The 24303-nt window shown below is 38.9% G+C and overlaps 2 protein-coding genes across 2 annotated transcripts; one reads left to right on the forward strand and one right to left on the reverse strand.

Annotated features, from left to right (window-relative positions):
- The first annotated feature begins 10416 nt into the window (after positions 1 to 10416).
- cnn1b (calponin 1, basic, smooth muscle, b) lies at positions 10417 to 19393 on the forward strand. Its single transcript, XM_054606905.1, has 7 exons — positions 10417 to 10701; positions 15317 to 15438; positions 15592 to 15658; positions 16687 to 16824; positions 17273 to 17389; positions 17702 to 17848; positions 19136 to 19393. The coding sequence occupies exons 1-7, from the start codon at positions 10642 to 10644 to the stop codon at positions 19376 to 19378; spliced, it is 894 nt and encodes a 297-aa protein (XP_054462880.1). The 5' UTR covers positions 10417 to 10641; the 3' UTR covers positions 19379 to 19393.
- A 2427-nt stretch (positions 19394 to 21820) lies between these two features.
- elof1 (elongation factor 1) lies at positions 21821 to 23690 on the reverse strand. Its single transcript, XM_054606906.1, has 4 exons — positions 23629 to 23690; positions 22902 to 23033; positions 22752 to 22822; positions 21821 to 22637 (listed from the first exon to the last, which is right to left on the reverse strand). Exons 2-4 carry the CDS (start codon positions 23015 to 23017, stop codon positions 22573 to 22575), a joined length of 252 nt encoding a protein of 83 aa, XP_054462881.1. The 5' UTR covers positions 23018 to 23033; positions 23629 to 23690; the 3' UTR covers positions 21821 to 22572.
- Positions 23691 to 24303: the final 613 nt, after the last annotated feature.

Here is a 24303-nt window from a genome sequence, read left to right on the forward strand (position 1 = left end):
GAATGTTTCCAATATTTTGCTTTATTTATTTTTTTGAGAATTTGAAACGCACATACAAACGGGTGGATTAAAACACAGTCTTTCTCTTTTTATTCCACCCATTCCTTTTCCTTGTCGAAATGTGGTGCCTACATTACCCACAATGCAACCCATTTGCGGACAGTTCCGTCAGAGACTCGGGCGCGCTAGTAGCGGTTAACATAGCCTCAAGGCCCTCGCTCTCAAGCAGGAAGAAGCCTTTGGCTGTAGCTTTTTTTTTTTTTTTTTTTTTTTTCTTTTACACATTTGTAGACTTTTGATGTGTAAAATCGGTGGAGTTCCCTTTTAAGTCTTTCTATCCGTAGTTGGATCGATACTAGTCTGAGAATTTTCACTGTGGAACTATAAAGCACACTCCCTGTGAAGCAATGACTCAGCGATCTCCTGTATGTCTGTCCGTCACCACAGAGAAGGGGCTCCAGTATCTTGTGCCTTTTTTTACCCCAACACGGTGGATGCGATGCAGCCGGAGTTTTGGATGAGCATGACTTTCTAATGTAATATCCTGTGATTTATCTCCCCTGTACTCCACATGTATACTCTTTGTATATATTTTTATAATCTGCCTGCACAACGATTAATCCGGCCAAGTGTTATAACCCAAAGCTGATCCCTCTCTTTTTGGGGAGTTTTGATGTGTTGATTTCCGTACTCCCTTGAAAACAGGGGTCTCTGATGAATGTCCTGAAGGGATTATTAGTGGCATTAAGATTGGGCTCACAATGTCCGAGGCGATCAGAATGGGAGGCTTTATATTTTTTGTGACTTCGAGAATATACAGGTAGTCAAACGGGGAAAGGCAAGCATCTCTTAAGATTTCTTCGGGGCCTCCTAGAACTCAAAGCTGTGAATAGTTGTAGAATAAAACTGTAATATCGGTCGCGTAGCTCTGTGATAATAATTTGAACACACTGTGGGAGACCTCCTGAGACCGTCTGTGGCATCCTGCACTTTTAGCCGTCTGTAGAGATCAGACCGGGTATTGCTCTCTTGACCCGGGGCCCGTGCACAAAGTTAAAAAGTACGTGAGAGTTACGGTACGTCGCCTGGATGGCCGCAGAGTTTTTGTATTTGTCAGGGTTTTCTACAGAATCCATTTGAAGACCTGATGTTTGTGCTGTATCTCACACCCTGGGGATGTTTGGATAAAAAATTAAAAGAAACGACGGAATGAATTGATGAAGAGGCTGCTAGTGTAAGAACATGATCTGTATTGTATCAGGTTAGAACAACCACATTGCCTTTGTTTCTTTGGGGAGGCCAACGTTCATTATATAATATAATGAATATATTTAAATCTATATATATATATATATATATATATTATAAAGGTATATACAAATTTGTATATATCCGTGATCAAGTGTTGAAACCAGATGTACACTGTACTAATTGAAACCTCTATTCTGGACGTGTTTCATTTTGATGACAGGACGTCTCTTCTTTCTTAGGTACGTTATAACAGAGCTGCATCAGAATCTGGTACTTAAACAGTGTGTATATATATATATATATATATATATATATATATATATATATCACACTCTGTCGGTCGGTCTTCTCAAGGTCACACACGGTACTTTGGCAACTATTATATTTGCCCCATTTCTGTTCTGAGATCTACGATGTCAAGTTTGATCAGAGGTGTACCATGAAATGCGATGGGTTGAATTTCAGTGCTACGACGATGACGGCATTTGTGTAATAATTAAGAATGACTGGAAAAATGCAGACAAACTGATGGCAATTAACTATTTTTCTCAATCTTCCTTTTTTGAACGACTTGCCAGTGTGGCTTGTGTCGTTCCCCTTTCCTGGTTTTGTTTGTTTTTATTTTGTCTTTTAATGCAATGCAATTTCTTGTTTATGATCTGTCTTTATTATTTTTTTTTCTGGAGATTTTAAATGTGAAACAGCCTACACTACACGCAGGCCTTTTGTCTGAGCGTTACCTTGTGACTCTGACTTGTTGTCGTCCTCAATGACCACCACTAATGATCATGTAATTGTAGTGCTGAAAGCTGAGACTTACTTGAAAGTGTTGCTCTTCAATAAAGTTGAAGGCAAGAGGAAATAGTTGCGTGACTCTTTCTTTTTGACTGTTAAGGTAAATGTTTATTCTTACCACGCCAACCTTGGTTTCCTTTTCTACTTTTGTTCCAATTCACCAGATTCCTCAGTTTGTGAGCAGTGATGTCAGCATGGGAATAACCGTCTGAGTTCAGTGTAAATCATCCCGACAGCGGCGCACTGAGCTGGGCCAGTCATTCGTCAGCTGTGGGCTGGTGGTATAACACTTCCACGCCAGGCAAGCCAAGACCAGCTACTGCTAGCTGGCACCACTGCTCCATGTTATTCTCTTCTCTTAAGCTATGTGTGAGGTATTCAACAAAAAAAAGGAAAAAGTGAAGCACAGACTGAGACATTCAAAACGAGATGAAAGGGTGAAACGAGAGGATTAGAAGGAGCATGAAAAGTGAGAGATTTGGAGGTGGGGGTCTGAGCCACAGTAGGTCTGTGATTGAAACCATCTCTCTGTGTGTGTGTGTGTGTGTGTGTGTGTGTGTGTGTGTGTGTGGTGTGTGTTTGCACAAATCGGTCAAGGGGGCTTGTTCAGAGACCGTGCCTGAGGAGCTTTACCAAACATGGTCACATAACAGAGGCTCAATGAAAAAGTTCCTCCTGCTCACCTCGGCACACATTTCGTGGTGAGGGCTTGCTGTTCGACTTAACTCACTCACGGAGGGGATGAACATCATCACCTGCATGTCATGTAGACACAGAAAACACACCTGCGTGTTACAAAAACACACACCGTCCTGTCGTCACCCGATTCATCGCGGTTACTGTGTTTTAACTTAATTGAATTCATGTCTGTAAACGTCAACGCTCCTCTCCACCTCGTTTTTAAGTTTGCTCCACGTGAGTCACTACATTGAGCAAGTTGTAGTTATGTAAAAATAAATTGATTTTCAGGGATATTCCTATTTCAGGAGGAATTTATCCTGAGGACTGTTCCCAGACTTGGGGAAACAAAAACATACCGAAAAATCAACATTCCAGACTTTGGAGAGGCTATAAACGGAGCCGATTTTACAAGGTACTTAAAGACTTGGCCAGAGTTAATCGTAAGGACTTTTAAACCAGTTTGTTATCAAGCAGCACCTAACTGTTACCAGCTTCCTCGGCCAAAGATGTCACCAGACTGTGAGTAAGGGAAGAGAAGCGTGGACAGTTACTTCATTACGATTCCTCAGTTGGCACAAGGATGAAGACGAGTGACTTTTACTACATCTTCAGGTAGCTCCAACTAGAAAAGGCTGAATTGTCTGAAGAAAATGTACATGTGCTGAAAACATTTAAATAGCAGTTAAAGTGCAAAGTTTAAGAGTAAGCGCTGAAGTGAAAAGATCTGAAAAATGTTGAAGCGTCGGTTGAACTTAAAGGACTGAAAAGAGTTTAATTGTCAGTGGAAGCACAAGGAATAAATTGAGCTGGATATTGCTATGGATGTATATATATGTATAATATTGTTCAAGCGTTTGTTGAAAAGAAGACGTCATTGAATAGTCATTTGAAGTGTAAGCACTGAAGGGAGTTGAAATGTCAGTTGTCGTGTAAGAGATGAATGCAGAAAAAATATCAATCAAGAATATATTAATAATGTAACCAGGGAAGGCAGCTAAGTTGTCAACTGAATGGTAAAAGAAAGAAGTTGTTGAGTTAAATATGAATACAATTGATGTGCAAAATTTTGGTTGCTCTAAATTGTGTATGAACAAAGGGTGTTATTAGAGCTGAAGAAGTTTAATTTCATTCAACTTTTTGTTGAAAGGCGAAGACCTGAGACCTGAAAGGGTTTGAAGGGTCATCTTGAAGTTGAAGCATTGAACAGATGAAAGAGTGTTTGTTGACGTATAAGTGTTTAAAGCAGTTGAAGTGTCAAAGATTAGTGCCTTTTAATGTCAGTTGTCATGAAAGCGCCAAAGTGTGTGGACTGTCAATCAACTGACATGTCAGTTTAAGAATAAAAAGAAAGTTTAAGTCTCATAATACGTAACAAGTGAAAGTAGTTGAAGTGTCAGCCCTGCTTGGCCTTCTTTTTTGCGACAGCGTCACGTTTTTCTAGATTTCTTTTTTGCAGTCTGGCCTGACTTGAAATTTTATCTTAAATGTAAGTTAATAGAGTTTTGAAGAAAACATTTTGAAGTATGTTGAGGAAGTTGAAGGACAAAAAGTGTAATTGATGAAAGCGAGCAAACTGACACGACTTTTTGACTGAGTCGAGTTGACGCTTTTGGTTTTATTAACTAAATCCAGGTTTGTTTGAAGCTTCCTGTCCTACCGTAGCGACAGGTCGGAATTATGATGCCATGAACTCAGCATTCATGACTCCCTGAGCTGCGTAGGATCGTGAGGACTTCTACCATAAATAGCCAGACGGAGTCAGAGCGGGGGAGAGGGGAGAAGGGGTCGGTGGGTGGAGGGGTGAGACGGCTTACTGTAGAAATGCCCTTCTGAGTTTCTGAAACGGCACTAATCTCCGTCTCCATCTCCTTCCCTTCCTTCCCCTTGTCTGTATTTTTGCATCTTGCTTCCTCAAAAGTTTTAGTCTTTGAAACTCTCCGTCTGCAGTTTGTCAAAATTTCATGACTCATGATTTCTCCTCATTCACGCCACCACGTCTCTTTTATTCAACAAGTCTTGTCCTATTATCCAATTATCGTCTTATTAGAAATAAAAAAATGTAAATAGTCAAACGGATAAACTGCTCCTTTGTTTGCGTTGCCAGAGCTTACGATCGATCGCACCATCTGAACTGAGCTTTTGAAAAACATACTCTAATAAAACACCGACGGCTATTTAAAGTAAAAATATTGCAAATACAAAGCACATTATCACAGGCTTTCTCCCTCCAGTTGATAAAACAATGTGACAAATTTACTGTCTTTCCTTAAACACGGCCTCTTTACTCATCAGCTACCATCCGTATGACGGTTTTTGCAACACAATATATGTATCCACAAGTGGACTAATAGCCAAGTGTCAGATGAACTCAGAGCCAACATAAACAGCAGAGCCCACCACGCAGTAAATATCTGACTGTAGTCTCTTATTTTTAGTGCGAGGGATTCCTCTTTCACAAGACGTTACATCTTTATCCCTCACGCAGGCGACTTAGGCCCCGCCCTTCTCCCATCATGCCCAAATAAAGTGTCCAAATTCCATGTGTGTGCTTCTTCTCCTCTCTGTGAAATGTTTATAAGACCCTCGCTTGGTTTGTGTGTGTGTGTGTGTGCGTGAGTGTGAGTGAGGGAATGTGACTGTGCATAGACGAGCATGACTTTGTATTTTTGTGTGCAGATTTTTATATTCCAACAGGCTTTTTATGGTAATCCGCTGTGCTTTGATAAAATACTACAAAATTGGTTCAATACAAAATACAAAAATTAAAAGTCTACTATATTGCAATGGTATGAGGAGGGAGAATGACCAGGTTATTAAGTCTATTAAGATGTTCCTGTATTTACTTTTTAAGTGTACTTTCACTAGATTATTAGCCAGTTATTGGTGCACTGAGCTCATCACAGCCATAAAAGACTGAGCTCATGTGTCCAGATGTGCAACAGCATCCACATAAGAACATCTTTTCTTATTTCCTTCATCAGCTTGACCCCATTTTCAAGATATTTAGTCTAACAGGTATCTGAATCCGCCTTCAAATCCCCACCATGTGTAACTACAGAATGTAAACTGACGCTTCAACTTCTGTCAGTGTTTACATACAAACTGAATCTTCAACTGCGTGCAATGCACACACCTCAACCGTCTCTGGCCCTTCAGCTTCAACGGATATTTCAATAGCTTTCAAGTGTTTAAAGTGCTTTTATCTCCTACAGTTCAACTGTTTTCACCAGTTCCATACCAGCTGACACGTCAACTAATACCAGTGCACGCAGTTCAATGATCTCTGGTTCACTTCAACTGAAATTTCAATTGCTTTCAACATTTCAAAATATCTTTTGAGTATATTCACCTCTTACTCTTTAAATGACAATCAACTTATTTCGATGTAGAGTCATCAGCTGACATTTGAACCGCCATCGCTGCTTACATACCAACTGACACTTCAACTATAAACAGTTCACACACTTCAGCTCTTTTCAGTTCACAGCAGCTCACTGCTCCTAAAAATGCTTAGGATGGATTAAATTAAAACTTTGGAAAAAATGTAAATGCTTTCAGGAATTACAATCAACTTCAACTGTTGTTCCCATATGTCTCACATGCAAACAATTCCTATTTTAAGACCTTTAATTCATTTTTTTTTTGCATAAGTAAGCACGAATATCAAAAAAACAAAAAGTATTTCTTCTTAAGGCAATTTTATGTTGCTCCACAATTAATACTTCTCTGGCTGAGTATTGCTTATTGCTTTACTGCTCAGTCTCTTCATTGGTGTCACTCTCAATATCTGCCGGCGCCTCGTCAGATTTCGGGACTGCTGATGGTCTTGGTCTCCGGTTGGACTGTCCGGACCTCTTGCCTTTATTCAGAAAATGTTGCCTTTTCTTGTTTTATTTTTTCTTGCCTTATTCTATTGTAAATGTAACTATCCATGTTAACTTCCTCTAAATTCTATCTCACACTGCCAGCATATCAATCTGATTGAGAAATAGAACTCCTTTTCTTATATAAAACTAAAATCTAAAAAGTTTTAGTCCATAAAAATCAGTCTTCAAATCCCAGCATGTATAATTCACAAACCTTCTCTACCTCTCAAGACATTGAAGCCCCCAAAGACCCAGAAACTTTTAAGAGTGCATGCCCCTGATGTCCTCGCTGGTAGCTACACCCTTAGAGCTAATCATGCTGTTTTCAGTTTTACTTCTCTCAGTTATCAACCTATTGGTTCCTCAACACAAGGATAAGATATCATATATATTTGTTAGTGTCCCGATATTAAATTCATCTTTCACGCTAAATGCTTTGGGGTGCATTTGAAGCTGTAGGATCAATATTAATCAAGTGCTGAACTCCAGAAACTGAGGTTGAACTTTTTTATATTTCCTGCAGAATCATTAATGTCATGTCTGTTTTTTATTCTTGAGTCACTAAGCTATCCAAGAGCACAGTCAAACATCACAGCTGCATTGTGCTGCATTGTGCACATTGTGTTGTGGTCAGTGACAGTCACTCATGCAGACCCTCATTATTTTCAACTGCCTGTGTGTATAAATCCTCCACTGACCGATTGAATTCCCTTTGTATTGTCGCTGGGTGTCTGTCCAGTAATCTCTCATTGTCTATCGCCACCAGCACAGCCTCATATGGGTCCCTCTTTTATACATCCCTGGCCTTTCTGGAGCGTTCCTGTCCGACATGCCTGCCATGTGTCTGGTAGTGACAAACACACACCCAACCACTCACACACAAGTGAAAGCATGGGATGAATCATGCTGTCTGTGGAGGCGCCCTATCTGCACCCCCACCCCCTGACACTCCACTCCACAGACCCCCTGAATCTGCTGCATTCCTTACCTTGTCACCCGCCTACCTAGTGGGGGAGAGGGAGCGACGCTCTGGAGTAAAACAGGAAAATCACCTCATTGCTCCCAGAGTTACGTCAGGCGCTCTACAGTAGCTTCCACGTACAGTGATACAAATGTCAAATATGCTGCATCACTCCCATAGCAGTGTATGGATATACATATATCTACAGTATATATTTATACACACACTATATATATGTGTATATATTTATATATGTATATTTGTATATATATATATATATATATATACATATATACATATATATTTGATTTTATGGTAAGAGCAAAGTCAGTGCCTTAAATGGGAATTTTCATTAGAAAATCATTAATAAAGATACAAAATGATCCATCTGAAACCAAATAAAAGTACATTTTAAGCGTGTGTGAGTACCATGGTGCTTGGCTGACAAATTGTTAAATAACACATGAAAGATACTGACTAATAATCTTAGTATGGAACATGGATTTAGCAGCTGTTGTAGAGCTTTCACCGTATCCCACAATGTTCCCTGGTAAATGGATGATGCCCAGTTGTTGTGGAACTGTAGATGTAGAAATTTCCATTTGGAGTGCTCGTCCACATTGGCTTAAAGGTGGGGATTAAAACGATCATTTGATACGATCGAAAACAGCTTTTAAACCAACCTCGTGGTCAGATCATGTGATTGCTGCCGTCACTGTTTCCAAGGTCAACAAAGAACTTTTGACATTGGACAAGAAGTTCTTGTATTCCTCGAAGGAATGGAAATCTGACTCAACGATTTCCAAGACGACATGGGCAACTCCATCAGGAAGATCTCGGGGGGGCCATCCAAAGTTTGTCAACAATCTAACCTTGTTCTTTCACGAAACTTGACCCATCTCTCAGACCTAATATGAAAGCTGAAATATTAAAAGCAATCTGCCGTTGCAAGTTTCAGCAGAAATGCAATAACAGTTAATTTCAGACATGCACCATTAAAAACAAACCAATTTGCCTTGAGGATACCTTAACCTTTGTTTTTTTAATATATATATATTTGTGGCTAAAAGCTATATGTTAGATGATAGCAGTGGAACACTTTGGTCCTGACTGAAATATCTCAAAAAGTACTGGATGGATTGCTGTTTTGTAAAGACATTCATGGTCCCCAGGCGATGAACCCCTCATAGTTCCATGTGCTGAGACCACTCGGCTACCAAGGTGCTCTGAGTTTCACTTTTTTTTAGAAATCATCAGGTTAAGTGTTAGTTATTCAGTAAAATTGCTTGACATCAACAAGCGGGATTGTCACAATCTGTATAACAGATGGGTTCATGGTTTCCAGATGATGAATCTTAATGACTTTAGTGATCTCATTACTTCTCATTTAGTGCCACAATAAGGTTTTTGGTGTTGAGTGAAATATTTTGACCACTATTTAATGGATTGCCTTGAAATGTACCACAGATATCCAAGGTCCCCAGAGAATACATTCAAATGACTTTGGTCTGATGACCAAAACAACCTGCATAACTAATGACGTTAACATCAACCTCAGCAAATATTAGCACATGTCGGCATTATGACCATGAACCCATGCTAACAAGGTTGCTAACATTTAGCTCACAGCAAGTGTAGCCTCACACATCTGTTAGCATGGTTGTGGTCTTTCAGTAATTATTATTGTTGTAACTAGTATTGTTATACCCATTATTATAATTTCGCACACGCAAAAGTATTTTTATATGCTGTTTTTATATAACTGTATTATTTCCAATTTTGCTCTTAGGATGATTGTATTATTTAATAAATCACATAATATAATTTATAGGGATATCAAATGGGGACCCTGTTTGTTATATTATTATATTCCTTTATTGATCCCCATGGGGGAAATTCAAGTGTTGCAGCAGCTCAACTACACAGAAACAGATAATAAATACATATTATACAAAAAAATAAAAATAGAATAAAATAAAAAATAAGAATACAAATAAAAAATGTACAGAAACAGTTATACCCATTATTATAATACGCAAAAGTATTTTTATATGCTGTTTTTATATAACTGTATTATTTCCAATTTTGCTCTTAGGATGATTGTATTATTTAATAAATCACATAATATAATTTATAGGGATATCAAATGGGGACCCTGTTTGTTATATTATTATATTCCTTTATTGATCCCCATGGGGGAAATTCAAGTGTTGCAGCAGCTCAACTACACAGAAACAGACAATAAATACACATATTATACAATAAAAAAAAATAGAAAAAATAAAAATAAAAAATAAAGTATATCCACATGGGGACTTTCAGTAATTATTATTGTTGTAACTAGTATTGTTATAATAATATAATAATAATAATAATAATAACCCATTATTATAATTTCGCACACGCAAAAGTATTTTTATATGCTGTTTTTATATAACTGTATTATTTCCAATTTTGCTCTTAGGATGATTGTATTATTTAATAAATCACATAATATAATTTATAGGGATATCAAATGGGGACCCTGTTTGGGGCTGGTCAGCATGATGACAGACTGTAGCATGATGACAGACTTATAGATTATAATATGCATTTCAAGGCCATGACCGAAATCCAGCTGAACATGCCAATGACATAACTGTAGCAGAGTGCTCCTGGACCCCGGTGCAAAGCATCCACCGACCGGCCTGAGTTAAGATGGAAAAAGTGACACTGATTAAATCTAATACCCGAGCGGTGACATCACAGCCCCCGCAGCCCCTCCCCCTCCCCTCCAGAAGAGGAGGCTGCGTCCTGATTGGACGGCGTCCCTGAGCCAATCAGAGAGCACACACATGGGAAGAGTTTAAAAAAGATTCAGAAAAGTGTCGGAAAGTTGTCTGAGAAGCCTCCCGAGCAGGTCCTGAGCACCCGAGACGAACACTTTTTTAATTTTTTATTTTTTGAATATAAATAGATGCCGACGGAATTGTTCGGTGCTTTGTATCTGTGCGTCCCGACACCTCCTCGGAAAGAGAGAGTTGTAAACCTGCTTCTCCATTTTTAAAGCACCTCCTCAGCTCTACTGTAAATAGACGAAGCTGCAGAATGACAACACATTTCAGGAGCGGACCAGCCTTCGGGCTTTCTGCCGAGGTCAAGAGTAAGGTAGGGTCACTTTATTTGTTTTAATGTTTTTATTAAGTGTAACATTATTCATGTACCGAATATATATACACGTTTTTAGCTTGGGCATCAAGTCTCCCAAGGGTCAAGGGTCAACGGAGGCCAGCTAGCGTGATGACGCACACTGTAAACAATCTCTACGTCACACTATTTAACATCTTGTTTCTAATATAATTACCAAATAAAACACGGGGCTCCTTTTAAACACAACTCTAAAAATGGGGTTTGTGGTCAAAATGGTTGTTGCTCCTTATATGGAGATATTATGAGATATTGCTGCATTAAAAACTCTGTTTATGCTATTTTGTAGTCATGTCGTTGAACAGGTTAGAAAGACACCTTAAATCAGATATTTTCACTTTTAAAAAAAGGCTGTGATGTGTTTCTACTCTCATTCCAGTGTGCTTGGGAAAACAGCTCCGGTTACAACAGTTTGATAGTAGATCACAAAGTGAGGGAAGTGATTGTTTTGGAGCTGAAAGTGGGTCTCAGTGGCCAAATAATGTGTGTGATTGTGAAAGGGCCAGGTATTTAGTTTGTAGAGTAGAGGGGATGAAGTCTGACATTGATCACCTTGGCTGTATGAAATCAAACTGGTTGAAACGTATAAAAATGTGAAAGTTTAGTAAGTTTGTGAATATGAACTTTTTGGTATTGAGGGATGAAGATGTCTAATGTTAAAGGGACACACCTTTGTCTTCTATGAATGAATGAGTGAATGTGTGAGTGAGTGACATGGGGATCAATGTACCACAATGTTAAAAAATACTCAATTAAGTGAACGGCAGGCATTCAAAATGTTACTTACAGAAAAGTAGAGAAATATTAATAGCACGGTGTACATGTAGGTGTTAAATAATTGTATATTATAATGTTGGATTATTATCTTTGATGTATAAAGATGTAAGCAATGTTTTGATGTTGCCAGGAGTCGATTTGGAGTTAAATTAAACTTGCTATGAAAAATGCATTGAATAATAGGTTATTATGTTAAATATCATCCGTAAAGTACAATATTTTCCTTTGAGTCGCAGTGTAGCATGAGTTAAAGTAGAAATACCTAAAATTCAGACTTAAATACTTGAGTAAATGTACTTTAATCTCTAAATGTTACATTCAACCACAGCCTGGTGTTGTACCAGACAAAGTGCGAACATACACAACACTATGTCTCAGCATTCATGCTGTCAGCTATTGTCAATATAACTCAGTTATTTTCTGTATCGTGACAGTAGTGACTCTGTACAGTGGGATGAGTCAGAGCTGCCGACAGTCGGCTCAGGATGAGAAAGGTCAGCATGTGAGCGTTCCAGCTTCCAGATCATCATCATCGTTATTGTCCTGGAGGGATGTCGCCTCTTCCCTGAATAGTGCCGTCTCTCATCAGGGCTTTAGTCCCACACATGGAGGTGCACTGGCCTCTATTAAACCCACATTCCTTTCATTACTGCTATTCAACACTCAGCGGCCTCTTCGTCACAATTGGAGGTTTGAGTTATTGCCGCTGGTCTGGCTGTTTTGCTGCCACCTCTGTGCTTTTTTCCGACTCTATTATACACACAAGGGCCAGAGGAATAAGTATTTTCTATAGTGTAGGGAAATAAATTAGTTTCGTTTGAGTCTTTCTTGGTCATGCAGGGATGATAGGTTCCAGCAGCGTGACATCAGAGACGCAGCAGAAGGACTACACGGGTACATCAGCATAATCTAATGGCCTTTTAAGGACCGACCGGGCTCTGCACTTGGAACTTGAGAAAGTGTCCTTACTCTAAACAGTTTACATCGCAGTCCGGGATGACAAAACACTGTTCTGACAGAACACAGTTGCACAGGGGACGGATGGCGCAGAGACAAAGCCGTGCCAGCGGCTCACACGATGGATCCACTGCATGAGGAGTCATAGCAAAGACATGATGTCACTGGGACTGTTTCTTTGTTTGTGTACGGAGGGATCACCACTTATCAGTTACAAACAGCCTGACAGGTAGATATATACAGACTCTCATGCTCTGTTGTTAGACCCCACATGGCAATATGCTATAGTTCAAATGGCCCCTTAGATTATAGTGAGGCTATGTCATTTTTAAAGAAATAAAATAACACATTCTTTTTCTTACAAACTCAAGTTGAACTCATAATAAACAGCCACACCATCACTCCGAACACTGTTTTGCTGCTGCAGCCTTAATGTGGTGTGGCCAGGAATTTATGTCGGTTAATGTTAGCTAATCTTGACTATCTTTGGATGCTTATTGCTGTGTAACTGACATTGACATTCTGAGGCAGTCCACTGACTTTATGACTTTTCTCTACTTATGCTGCTGTTACACTTTTGTTTTAGCAAGTAGAGAAAAACAACAACACTCACCTCATATCAGACTTAGCTGAGATGCTGGAGCTATAGACTCAATCAATCAAACCTAATGGGGAAAAAAAACGCACACTCAAATCTGCACAATAAAGCTTTTTAGTAAGTGACCTTTTGGTCAGACAAAAGTAGCTTCTTCTGCTACTGTTACACTTTGTTTTAGCAAAAGTGTCTTAGTCCTGATTTAAGTAAGGGTATCGTTACGAATGTTTGTCTAAGTGTTGAGTTTCGCTAGCAAAAGTTACCCCTTTTTTCAATACCTCACAGATATGTAATACAACTGTTTTTTTTATTTAACAAAGAAGCCAAACCTCTAAAATATAAATTGCTGTCTACACACAAATAGCTGTACAATAACTTTGACTAATTAGAATACAGTGCAAGATAAGCAACATTTTGATTTAAATAAGGAACTAATTGATTTTAAGAGCAAATAAATAAGATCATGACAAGACATTCAGTACCGACTTATAGTAGGCCACTTGAACAAATACAAGTGCTGTACTGAAGTACAATTTTAAGGTACTTGTACTCAAGTATAGGATTTCCGTGTGATTCTTCTTGATATGTCTACACTTCTATTGCACATTAAAATATTGTACATCTTATTTGGCCCATTTGATAAAGATTAAACAGCCTTTGTGCCTTGTGACCTCTTGCAAATAAAAAAAGCAGATTGTAGATTTATCATTTTTGGACCATGTTTATGAATGAATATGGCTTTTTTTTATGAGCTGAGAAAACAAGCAGCTCTGAATGCATCCCTGAAGAACAACAACAACAACAACAACACAGCTAAATCAAACTCAGGACCTGTCTATCTTCTCCTGTCTCTATCAGACCTGGTTTGGCGAAGCATTCGGCTCGCTGTAAAAGGGCAGATTCTGGAAAACCCAGTGGGAGAGAGGGGAAAGAGAGTGAGAGAGAAATATGAGCTGGGCCGATGGGAGAGGACAGTCAGTCAGAGGGAGAGGGAGGAGTGTTTTTTGGGGAACGTGGTTTCTCCCAAGTTTGGTGTGATGGCCTGGAAGCTGCGCTACCCCTGCTGCTTTCAAATACTTGTTTGTGTTGGCTGCCGAGCCCAGACTGTGAGGACTTATCGGCAGAACATTCAGGAAAAGGAGACGAGGGTGTGTGTGCTGTGTGTGTGCTTCTAGTAGGTGGGGGTTGGGCCTGGCTCAAGCAGCCTTAAAACCCCAATGCCAGAATTCAAAGTATTAGGGGCAACGTGTTTGTGCCAATAAGGAAATACATGGAGAGGAGAGAGAGCGGCCGGCGAGTTTCTCCATGCAGGAATGTCCATGGGGCTTTTTCATTTTCATTCCTCTCCCCCCCCCGTTCCTTTCACCTCATCTCCAAGTATTTTTTTTTATTATACAGTAAGACTTTCAAAGACCGCACAGATTAGGATTGTTACTCTTATGAGAAAAATGGGTGAAACCGGGTTTATTTTTGTTCCTGATAACCTGGAATGAAATAAGTATTGTATTTAACTGAGGTGAAACCTTGAGGGTGAATGTATTTTTTTTTTTTTAAGATTTGTATATTTTAAATAACACTTCTACTGCTATTACACCACCCCTCAAAGAAATTCTGTGTTTTTTCCCAAATCATTATGAAAAGAGAATTTTATGTGTGTATAATTAGCAAGTTCCTTCCCAGGCTGTTTTTTTTCTAAATTATTTATTACCAATTATAGGGGAAATGATTGGGACTGCTACCTGTAATTCTTTTTATCAGTGTACCGTAGAACATGCAAAACTATGAGGTACAATTATGGAGAATAATACAAAATATAGAATAATTAATTAATATTTACTTTTGTTTCAGTGGAGCTTTTCCTACTTTATATGTTTCCCCTTCAATTAATAATGAATTACATAGTTCTTTGCAGGAAAACTTTTTGGAATTGATGCAGAAAGTTTTGTAGAAAGTGTTACCGTTTATTTGAAAATGCTACATTTGAATAATAAGGAATGGTATCTATTTGCCATCGGACAATGTTTGACACGGTTTGGTGCCTACATTAACACTTTTAATGTTAAAAGTGGTGAATTGTGCATCTATTAAAGAAATGATTATTCATCTGTTTTCCATTGCTCATAAAATTCACTTGAAGCGACTGAAAGGTTTCCCGAGAGAGAGTGGGCTCTGTGGTTTTGAAATAAAACTGCACATAAGACACAAAGTACAATCTCACGTATGACCTCTGACCCCCCCCCCCCCCAGCTGGCAGGGAAGTACGACCACCAGAAGGAAGAGGAGCTGAAGCTGTGGATTCAGGATGTGACGGGCAAAAGGATTGGGGAAGGCTTCATGGAGAGCCTGAAGGATGGAGTCCTGCTGTGCGAGTGAGTGAGCGGGAGGGCGGAGAGGACGCTTGTAGCACGGAAACAAACATTAAATCAACCTTTTTAATAACACAAATGTTTCTGTTATTATCATTATTAGAGATGGCTTCTTAAAAATGGAACTTTCTTGAACTTTGTGTCTCCTTTTTTTAGACTCATTAACGTGCTCCATCCGGGTTCTGTGAGAAAGATCAGCACCTCCAGTCAAAACTGGCACCAGGTAATGCAAAAAAAGAAAGAACCCTCTGATTCTTAAAGTCAGGGTCCTTCTCCAGAGCATGTGGAACCTGGTTAAAATAATTTTGTTATTAATGAAAAAAACACTTGATAATTAACAAAGGAATGCACACAGTCAGACAGAGTCGATAGTTATGAGGGGCAACGCACAGATGAGATGCTTTCAATATTCAGCAATTGGCATTTAACATACAAGGATGTCATTTTTCTCTTTATAGTGTCATCACTAAATTTTAATCACAACATTACAGCAATAATTGGGACATTTTTAGAAATAAGCTCATTAACTTTCTGGCAGAGGATAATCAAATGGAAAGATCAATCCCACTATCTTGTCTGCCTGTTCCAATACGAAGTTATCGCTATGTAGCCAGTTAGCTTAGAAACAGGTAGCCTGGCTCTGTCCAAGAAGAACAAAGCCTAACAGCACCGATAATTAGGTAACACTAGCTATTCCCTCGTGTCTCCAGTCTCTGTGCTGAGCTAAGCTAAGCTAAGCTAACTGGCTCCTATCTTTAGGCTCATATTTATCATACAGATAGATTTGGTACAGATCTTCTTATCTAACTCTCTACAAGAAAGCAAAAGGACACATTTCCTTAAATGTTAAATTAGTTGTAGGACCAAACCAACTTTTTCAGTCCCGATACAGATATCGATACCTGGGCTTTGGATATTCACCGATACTGAGTACCGATACGATACCAGGGTTTAATTAATAAGATTCAAGCCTCATTTATTTTTATTATTTTATGTTTAAGACAACGCCAGAGCTTGATTTAAACATCACTTTCGTAACTTTGTAAAACTAAATGTTACAAATAAATACATGGATAAAGATGAACTGAACGGTGTCCAGTACCAGATCCAGCTATTGGACTCAGTATCGAAACGGACATCTGGTATCCGTATTGGTGCATCTCTGCTCAGGACTTTACGTCAGATGCCAAAATAGAAACTCTTCTCAACTAGCTCCGTTGTCTTCTTTTTCTTTTTTTTTCTTCTCCTCAGCTGGAAAACATAGGGAATTTTGTCCGCGCGATCACAGAGTACGGCCTGAGGCCAGATGACATCTTCGAGGCCAACGATCTGTTTGAGAACGTCAACCACACTCAGGTCCAGAGCACGCTCATTGCTCTGGCTGGAAAGGTGAGGGCAGCTACACACACACACACACACACACACACACACACACACACACACACACACACACACACACACACACACACACACACACACACACGCTCCTACAACACATCTGTTGTAGGAGAGGCTGATTTTGGTGCTTTCCTCACCTCTGAATGTTACTGAATGAGAGAATAGGGTGCAATCAACAACAAACACTAGTAACTGTTTTAGACTACAAAAACTACGAGTATTAACAAAGATGTACACAAGTATATCCTGTTAATTACATACAGGTTGCAACCACCAGCCTACCTGTGTGAGTGCTTTCTGTTGCGTAGAGTAGGACTACAATATGGCAACAGCAGAAGAATAATAAAAGCAATATGGGTACGAAGAATGCACTCTTATTACCACCATTTTCCTTTCTGTCTCTGCCACCTCTCTTTCTCTCTCTCTCTTACTCTCTCAGGCCAAGTCCAAAGGTTTCCACTCCAAGTACGACTTGGGAGTGAAGTACGCTGAGAAACATCAGCGGCGCTTCGCTCCGGAGAAGCTCAAGGAGGGACGTAACATCATCGGCCTGCAGGTCAGAGCAGCAGCAATATATAAACCTGGAATCTACTGCTTTTATGACCTCACTTTCTTATAGGATTGTAGGTGCATGTGTCCAGCAATAAATCTTCACAGAAACCTCTTTATTGAGTCTTCTCTCGCCCGGCCTGCTTTTGATTATTGAAGTACAATAGAATGATAAAACACTCATGTGGTATTTGCCATCATAGGTGTGATCTTAAATACGTTTTCAGTCGTAAAGATACTGCCCAAAGCGACCTGTGTCCTAAGACAAACGGTGTGTTTTCAGCTCAGTAACTTTCTATTCATTTCGCTGTGTCTCTAGATGGGGACCAACAAGCTCGCCAGCCAAAAGGGCATGACCTCCTATGGTACACGGCGCCATCTGTATGATTCCAAGATGGCCATGGAGAACCCACTGGACCAATCTACCATCAGCCTACAGATGGGCACCAACAAGGGAGCCAGCCAGGTGAGGAGATACTTGTATTTTACACTAATATTTAAAAGGGCAAGACTTCTGTTAATCTATTCTTTGTTGTTGTCTACAAATCCCATGAAAACACCCAAACAAACGCTGTGGTGCAATTGAGAGTGAATGCAAAGTTCAATAAGCAGTCAAGCAGCGATGAGTTTAAACAGTTGGTTGACTAAGGTGGCTATCATTAATAAATAAGATGTTGAGAAAGTTTATCAAAATGAACACATTTGGAATGTGGCAGCTAATGTGGGATTGACAGAAATGATCCACAGGGCCATCATGATAAAGAAATATGTCACACAGTGCAAAGATGTGGCTCACTGATGGACAACAATGGCACAGAGTAGGAAGCCATGAGGCTGTAGATACACAGATAATACTTGTTAGTAGGATCAATTTATTTTTGTTTTTGGTCTTTTTATGGGATAAGCACTGCAAGAAAAATATACGTCACCAGCTTTATTCTTTTATTCAATTTAGTATACACTACTGTTCAAATGTTTGGATTCTCCTGCGACAAAAGCTTGTTTCAGGTTTTAAGTTGTAAAAAGTCCTCTTTACAATTGTGATTTTGTATGAAGGGTTTGTTTCATACACTGAGAATAAAACGGTGATAATTGAAAGGGCACAAAAAGACAAAGATCCCTCTGAGCAACCATTAAAAAAGAAAAGATCCCCAGTCATTGGTAAAAGAAACTGGAAGCTTAGCATCAACATATCACATATTTAAATAAGAACCGGTTTGTTTTAGTGTCAAATGCATCTTATAACAAGCTGGAATATTAGCAGGTGTGTTTCTTTATCAAATTATTTTTTCAGTTTTTCAAACTTTACAATATAAATAGAAGGCTAGTGTTAGGTCAGCTGAACAAATCACAGTTCAAACCTGTTCAATCCAACCACTGATTAGACTGCCGAGGGCATCCAACAATATTTAGAGCCCGTTTGCACAGAGTTCTGGGCCAATTGCTTTTCTGGACAGGAAAACAAATTCAAAATTCAAGTTACAACAGAGTTCCCCATGTCATGCAACACTGTAGGGACATTGACTAAATGGAAGTTTTAATCATTTAATTATCCTTTTTGGGGCCCAAACTATTAGAAATGTAAGTAATACAAATGTTGTCTGAATAAAGATCTGTTAAAATAGCCATTATTGAAGGAGAGAAGAAAAACGCCACTATAACAGACTTTTGAACGGTAATGTACATGTTTAGTCAACTGCTCAAGAAACTCAACACATTGCCCTCCGTCTTTCGTTCTGTCCCCCCCTCCCAGGCCGGCATGACAGCCCCGGGGACCAGGAGGCACATCTTCGACAAGAAGCTGGAGCTGGAGAACTGTGACACCACCACCATCTCCCTGCAGATGGGCACCAACAAAGTGGCCTCGCAGCAGGGCATGACCACCTACGGCCTGCAGCGCCAGGTCTACGACAACAAGTACTGCTCCAACCCCACTGAGGCCCCCTACAACGGGAGCGAGGCCGAGTTCGATGGCTACAACCAGTACTCTGACTAAGACAACCACAGCCCCCCCCCCACCCTCATCCACCCCCAACCCCCTCCCTCCTCTTTGCTTAACTTCAGACAACCATCGACAGCTGTCTTTGTGACGAGCAAACCTCCCAGACTTTTATTTAACGCCGACTGACGTGCCCGCCGTTTCCGTTCCACGTCTCTTTCCAAACTTACTTTTACTCTTAGGAATTTTATTGTTTGTCTTTCCGTGAGTAAAAGAACAAAAAAAGAATAGTGTTTGCACTGACCTTACGTCAAAGATTCCATGCAGCGGCCAACCTCTGTATCTCGTTGCTCTGATGGATTTTGTTTCTGCTAAAAATACACAAGCAACACTCAACATTTAATGACCTTTGCTATTTATACTTTTTTTTTTTTTTTTTTTGCTAGTCTTTTATACTTCAATTGTAATTAGAGATGTTTAACTGTTGACACCCCTTGCCTCACCTCCCTTCCTTTCCGATCCAGTTTAAGCACTGACAAAGCAGAATTTTAAATTCATCCTGAAAGGAAAACAAATGGTTGGTGCTATTGAACCTTTTGACCCATCCGGAACCCGAAGTCCACATGGGAGCACCGCAGGCTCTGGGGATTACCACACCTCGGGATGACACAGAAACTCCTGGGGGTTCCACAGACTGAGGCTCACAGCTTTGTGCGTACATTGCTTTGTTTTGTGAGCACCCGCGCTGTCATGGCTTTGTGTGCATGAGCACATTTTTAAGGAAGTATTGAGGAAGAATCAGACGCTTTCGATAAAGTACAGAAGCAAATGTAGGCGTTGATATATATAGTTTGAAGTTAGGGTAACCTTAGTCACCAGTAGTCTTTGTCCTGATGTTTCTTTTTGGCTTTTAGCTGTTCACCTTGGGCTCCGTTAGTAAGCAGTAGTGGAATTTAACAAAGTACTTTTGATAACTACAAATTTGAGGTGCTTTGCTTGAGTATTTTTATTTGATGCCACTCAGATGATTATATTGTACTTTTTACTCCACTGCGCTTATTTCTCAGATATAGTTCAAATTTAAAAAATGAGGTTATAATAATAATAATAATAATATTGCTCACAGGGGCCATTTTTCTGCACTGATTTTTACGTACATTTGCTAATAAGTTTTGCGTACATTTCTAAGGTAGTACCGAATAGTTTGAAGCTTCATTCCTAACGCTGACTTTCAAATTCTAAAATCAACATTTAAAAAAAAAAAAAAGAAAAAGGTTTTAAATCTAGAGTTAAGTCAGAGTTAAGTCCAAAAATCAAGATGTATTGAAAAAAAGATGGATGTAATTATTTACTAAATTCACATATTTATCCATCTAAATATTCTACTTAAATTCATATTTGTTGTCGTTTAGCTTTCAAAAACATTTCCGTTTTGCTCACCCGCTTGCAGCACACAGAAGGTGTCACACACTAACGAGGAATATTCGATAAAGGAAGGTGATTTAAGTAAAAAAAACTATTTAATTCTATGAATCACTTTTTTCAAACTGAGGATTTTGTTCAAGTTTTTTTTTTTTTATTGAGGGTGATGATGTCATAAACTCTGACATTTCGAAAAACCTGAAAATGAAGCTTCATATATAAAGATAAACAAACAAGACATTCGTTGCAACCCTAAACATTTGAAATGCATGACATTGATGGTATACTTTACACAAGTAAAGTATTGGAGTACTTAATCTACCGCTGTCAGTAAATGTCAATATCAAAGTAGACCCTGGTGCCTGTAGTCCCTGATAACTGCTAAGGGAATCATGGAAATTATCCAGATGAGATTCTTGTTTTAAATTTTTTTGCATCATACTGTTAAACCCACCGAATGTCTTGAATGTAATGTTAGTGGCAGGTCAGGCTCTATTTGTTACGGGATTCTCTTTCAACACATTAGAAGGTAGAAATACGCATTTACAAAGCTACAGAGGAGTCTTGGGCTCCTGTGGTCCAGTGCTTCACATCAAAACCTCTGCATTTCTTTGTGAAACCTACAGATGTATTGGCTTCAAATTAATGTCAGAATTAGGTGTTAAATAAGTTTCATGTTTGTGTTCATGTGCTGAATGGACCAATAGTTTGAAGCTCCTGAATTGTTCATTGTCGTTCAGCAACAAAGGCATCGCAGCCATGATGGAGGACATGTAGCAGTGTGCCATCTAGTGGGGGAACAGCACATGTACACTTACTGTATTTTTAATCCATCAAACCACTAAACATTCCCTTTTTATTCAATCAAATGGAGTTTTTAGTTCCCTTTGATATCCAGAATGTCAAAAATGTTGAGAGAATGTATGGTAACATTTCACTTTAGTGTGTTGGCTTTGTTACAACATTGTTCAAACTTTCCATTTTTGCTAACCTCTTGACTTTTTTTTTTTTTTTTTTATTTGTGTACGCGTTCACTAAACATGACATTGTGCAATAAAAAAAAACACTTGAAAAATATGGTTCTGATTTCATTTTATCCATAAAAATACACACAAGTAGTGAAATAACATGATTGTGATTTTTAAAAAGGAAAATAATAAAATCTAGCAGTACAAATATATATATATACTGGTCCAACAAACAAAAGGTTCGAAAAGATTTGGCAGTTAAAAAGAAATCTAAACCAACAAAATGTTTCAGTGCATCAGAGACGGGGTTGGAAACTAAACAACTACTTCTACAAAAGTAAAACACTTGTGTCATTATCGTGTACTAATTACAACCGCCTAGAGACAAGAGAGTCATTATCTTTTCTTCATCCATAAACACAAAGAACACTGATGGAGGACATGGAATGTTTTACACTGATGGAAATTTCAGTCAGTTACATTTTGAAAATTGAATTATTAGACAATTTAGTCCCGAAAAAAATCATGATCTAATCATTAAAAATACAAAACAAAAGAGCAGAATTCATCATAAACTAATAACTAACACATTTAAACGTTTCCAGTGAGAACTGTGATGTAGACAAAACAACATGGCAACTCTCTGGCCCAGCCAGAGGAACGTGTCATGCTCAGCAGGCCACATTGTAGCAAAATTAAACTGACAAGCATGTGATGCAAAAACATAATGCTTCTATAGTTTATGAAGATTTTGCTACATTGTGCTGGCTGAACAGGGGTGACTTTAATGGACCAATCACAGGGGGTGAAATGTAATAAGTGAGGTTAGAGAGAAGGAGAGAGTGACAGAAAAAAACATGACTATTGATTGGCTGCTTCACAGGCATCTATCCAATCACTGTAAACATCCACTGGCTCAGACAGATCTGATGGGAACAGGGTTAAGGGGCATTCCAGAAAAAGAACCACTTGCCTCATAGCTTTTAAACCTGACTTTATACATCATTTAATTTCACAAAACAATTGGTCAGAAAGGATACAGGTTATTGGAGTCTGGAACTCCTCCAAGCAAACACTGCATGATATAATTCCTGTGTTGCGGGTTCGTTCCCTGGAAAACGGTTAGTCTCTTAGTTATGTGGTTCATGATGCATTTCTTTGTATTTCTGTTTATTTTTTGAGTTACTTACATTTTGACATCGCATGATTTCTCATGATTACAAAACGGGCAAGTGAACTGGACGTCCAAGTTGCCAGTCATCTTTTTCTTTGGAGGTGGCTTTCTCTTTGACTTTCTGCGCCCCATTTTGAATGTTGTGTATCTGAAAAAAAAAAGAAAAACAAACCAAAGAACTGTTATATACATTGCCAGATACTTTCACAGTATTTTTTTTTATTGCTTTGCATCTATACTACTAAAACATTTGAAATAGAAACAGTTTTGGGCCACCACCTACACAAGCAGCTATTGTGTTGTGACTAGTTATAGCTAGTTAGAAGACAATCATTCACACATTATTGTTAACCAGTAATGGCTGCTTACCTTGCTCAAAGGCAGGTAACGTTTAATTCACTGGACCAAAACTAACAGTCCTGTGAAAACATTCACCTTTTTCTCGTGGATAATAACAACTTACACCGTCTCCAATATATGTAGTAAAACCTGAATTATCAGCTGCAGCCGAACACATCAACTTAGGTCACAGAGGATCAGAAAAGCACTTGTGCTGAAGCGCCAATGAGCTACTGCTACAACGCTAGCAAGCTAACTGGCTAACAGCTAGCCTGTTAATAAAGAATGTATGACTTAAAAATAGCTTTTGATAAACAACTTCTAAGGCAAAACTGAAGTGCGCAGTTCGTGTATTACGGTTGTATTATTTATCATTTGCGTAATGATGTGACTGTCTGTCTTACCAGAGAGATGTCAGCAGCGGAGGATGCTCTGTGTATTCATCTCCATCCGGGTACTACGCCTCTCTGGGGCCGCCGCTGATTGGTTGGTTGGGAATTTGACCGGTTTGTGATTGGCTCAAAAGTGAAGACTGGCAGCGTTTTGTATCCAATAGCGGACCTCGCCTTCTAGATGAACTCAATCCTCTGGTGATGGTGCAAACATGACATCCTGATAGATGTGTGGATGAATGACCATGTCTGTTAAATTGTGGTGCTCTGTATTGGCAATCAAGTTTCCAACCAGCACTTTGCTTCAGAATAGTAAAAATAAATAATCCTATTTAGCTGAACTGGCAACCTTTATTTAACTGGAAAATGTAAACTTTGTATGGATTATCCAACTGAGATAATTATTATATTCCTTTATTGATCCCCATGGGGGAAATTCAAGTGTTGCAGCAGCTCAACTACACAGACACAGACAATAAATACACATACTATACAACTACACAGACAATAAATACACATACTATACAACTACACAGACAATAAATACACATACTATACAACTACACAGACAATAAATACACATACTATACAACTACACAGACAATAAATACACATACTATACAACTACACAGACAATAAATACACATACTATACAACTACACAGACAATAAATACACATACTATACA

Source organism: Anoplopoma fimbria, chromosome 11, assembly GCF_027596085.1.
Source record: "Anoplopoma fimbria isolate UVic2021 breed Golden Eagle Sablefish chromosome 11, Afim_UVic_2022, whole genome shotgun sequence".
Classification (NCBI taxonomy): domain Eukaryota; kingdom Metazoa; phylum Chordata; class Actinopteri; order Perciformes; family Anoplopomatidae; genus Anoplopoma; species Anoplopoma fimbria.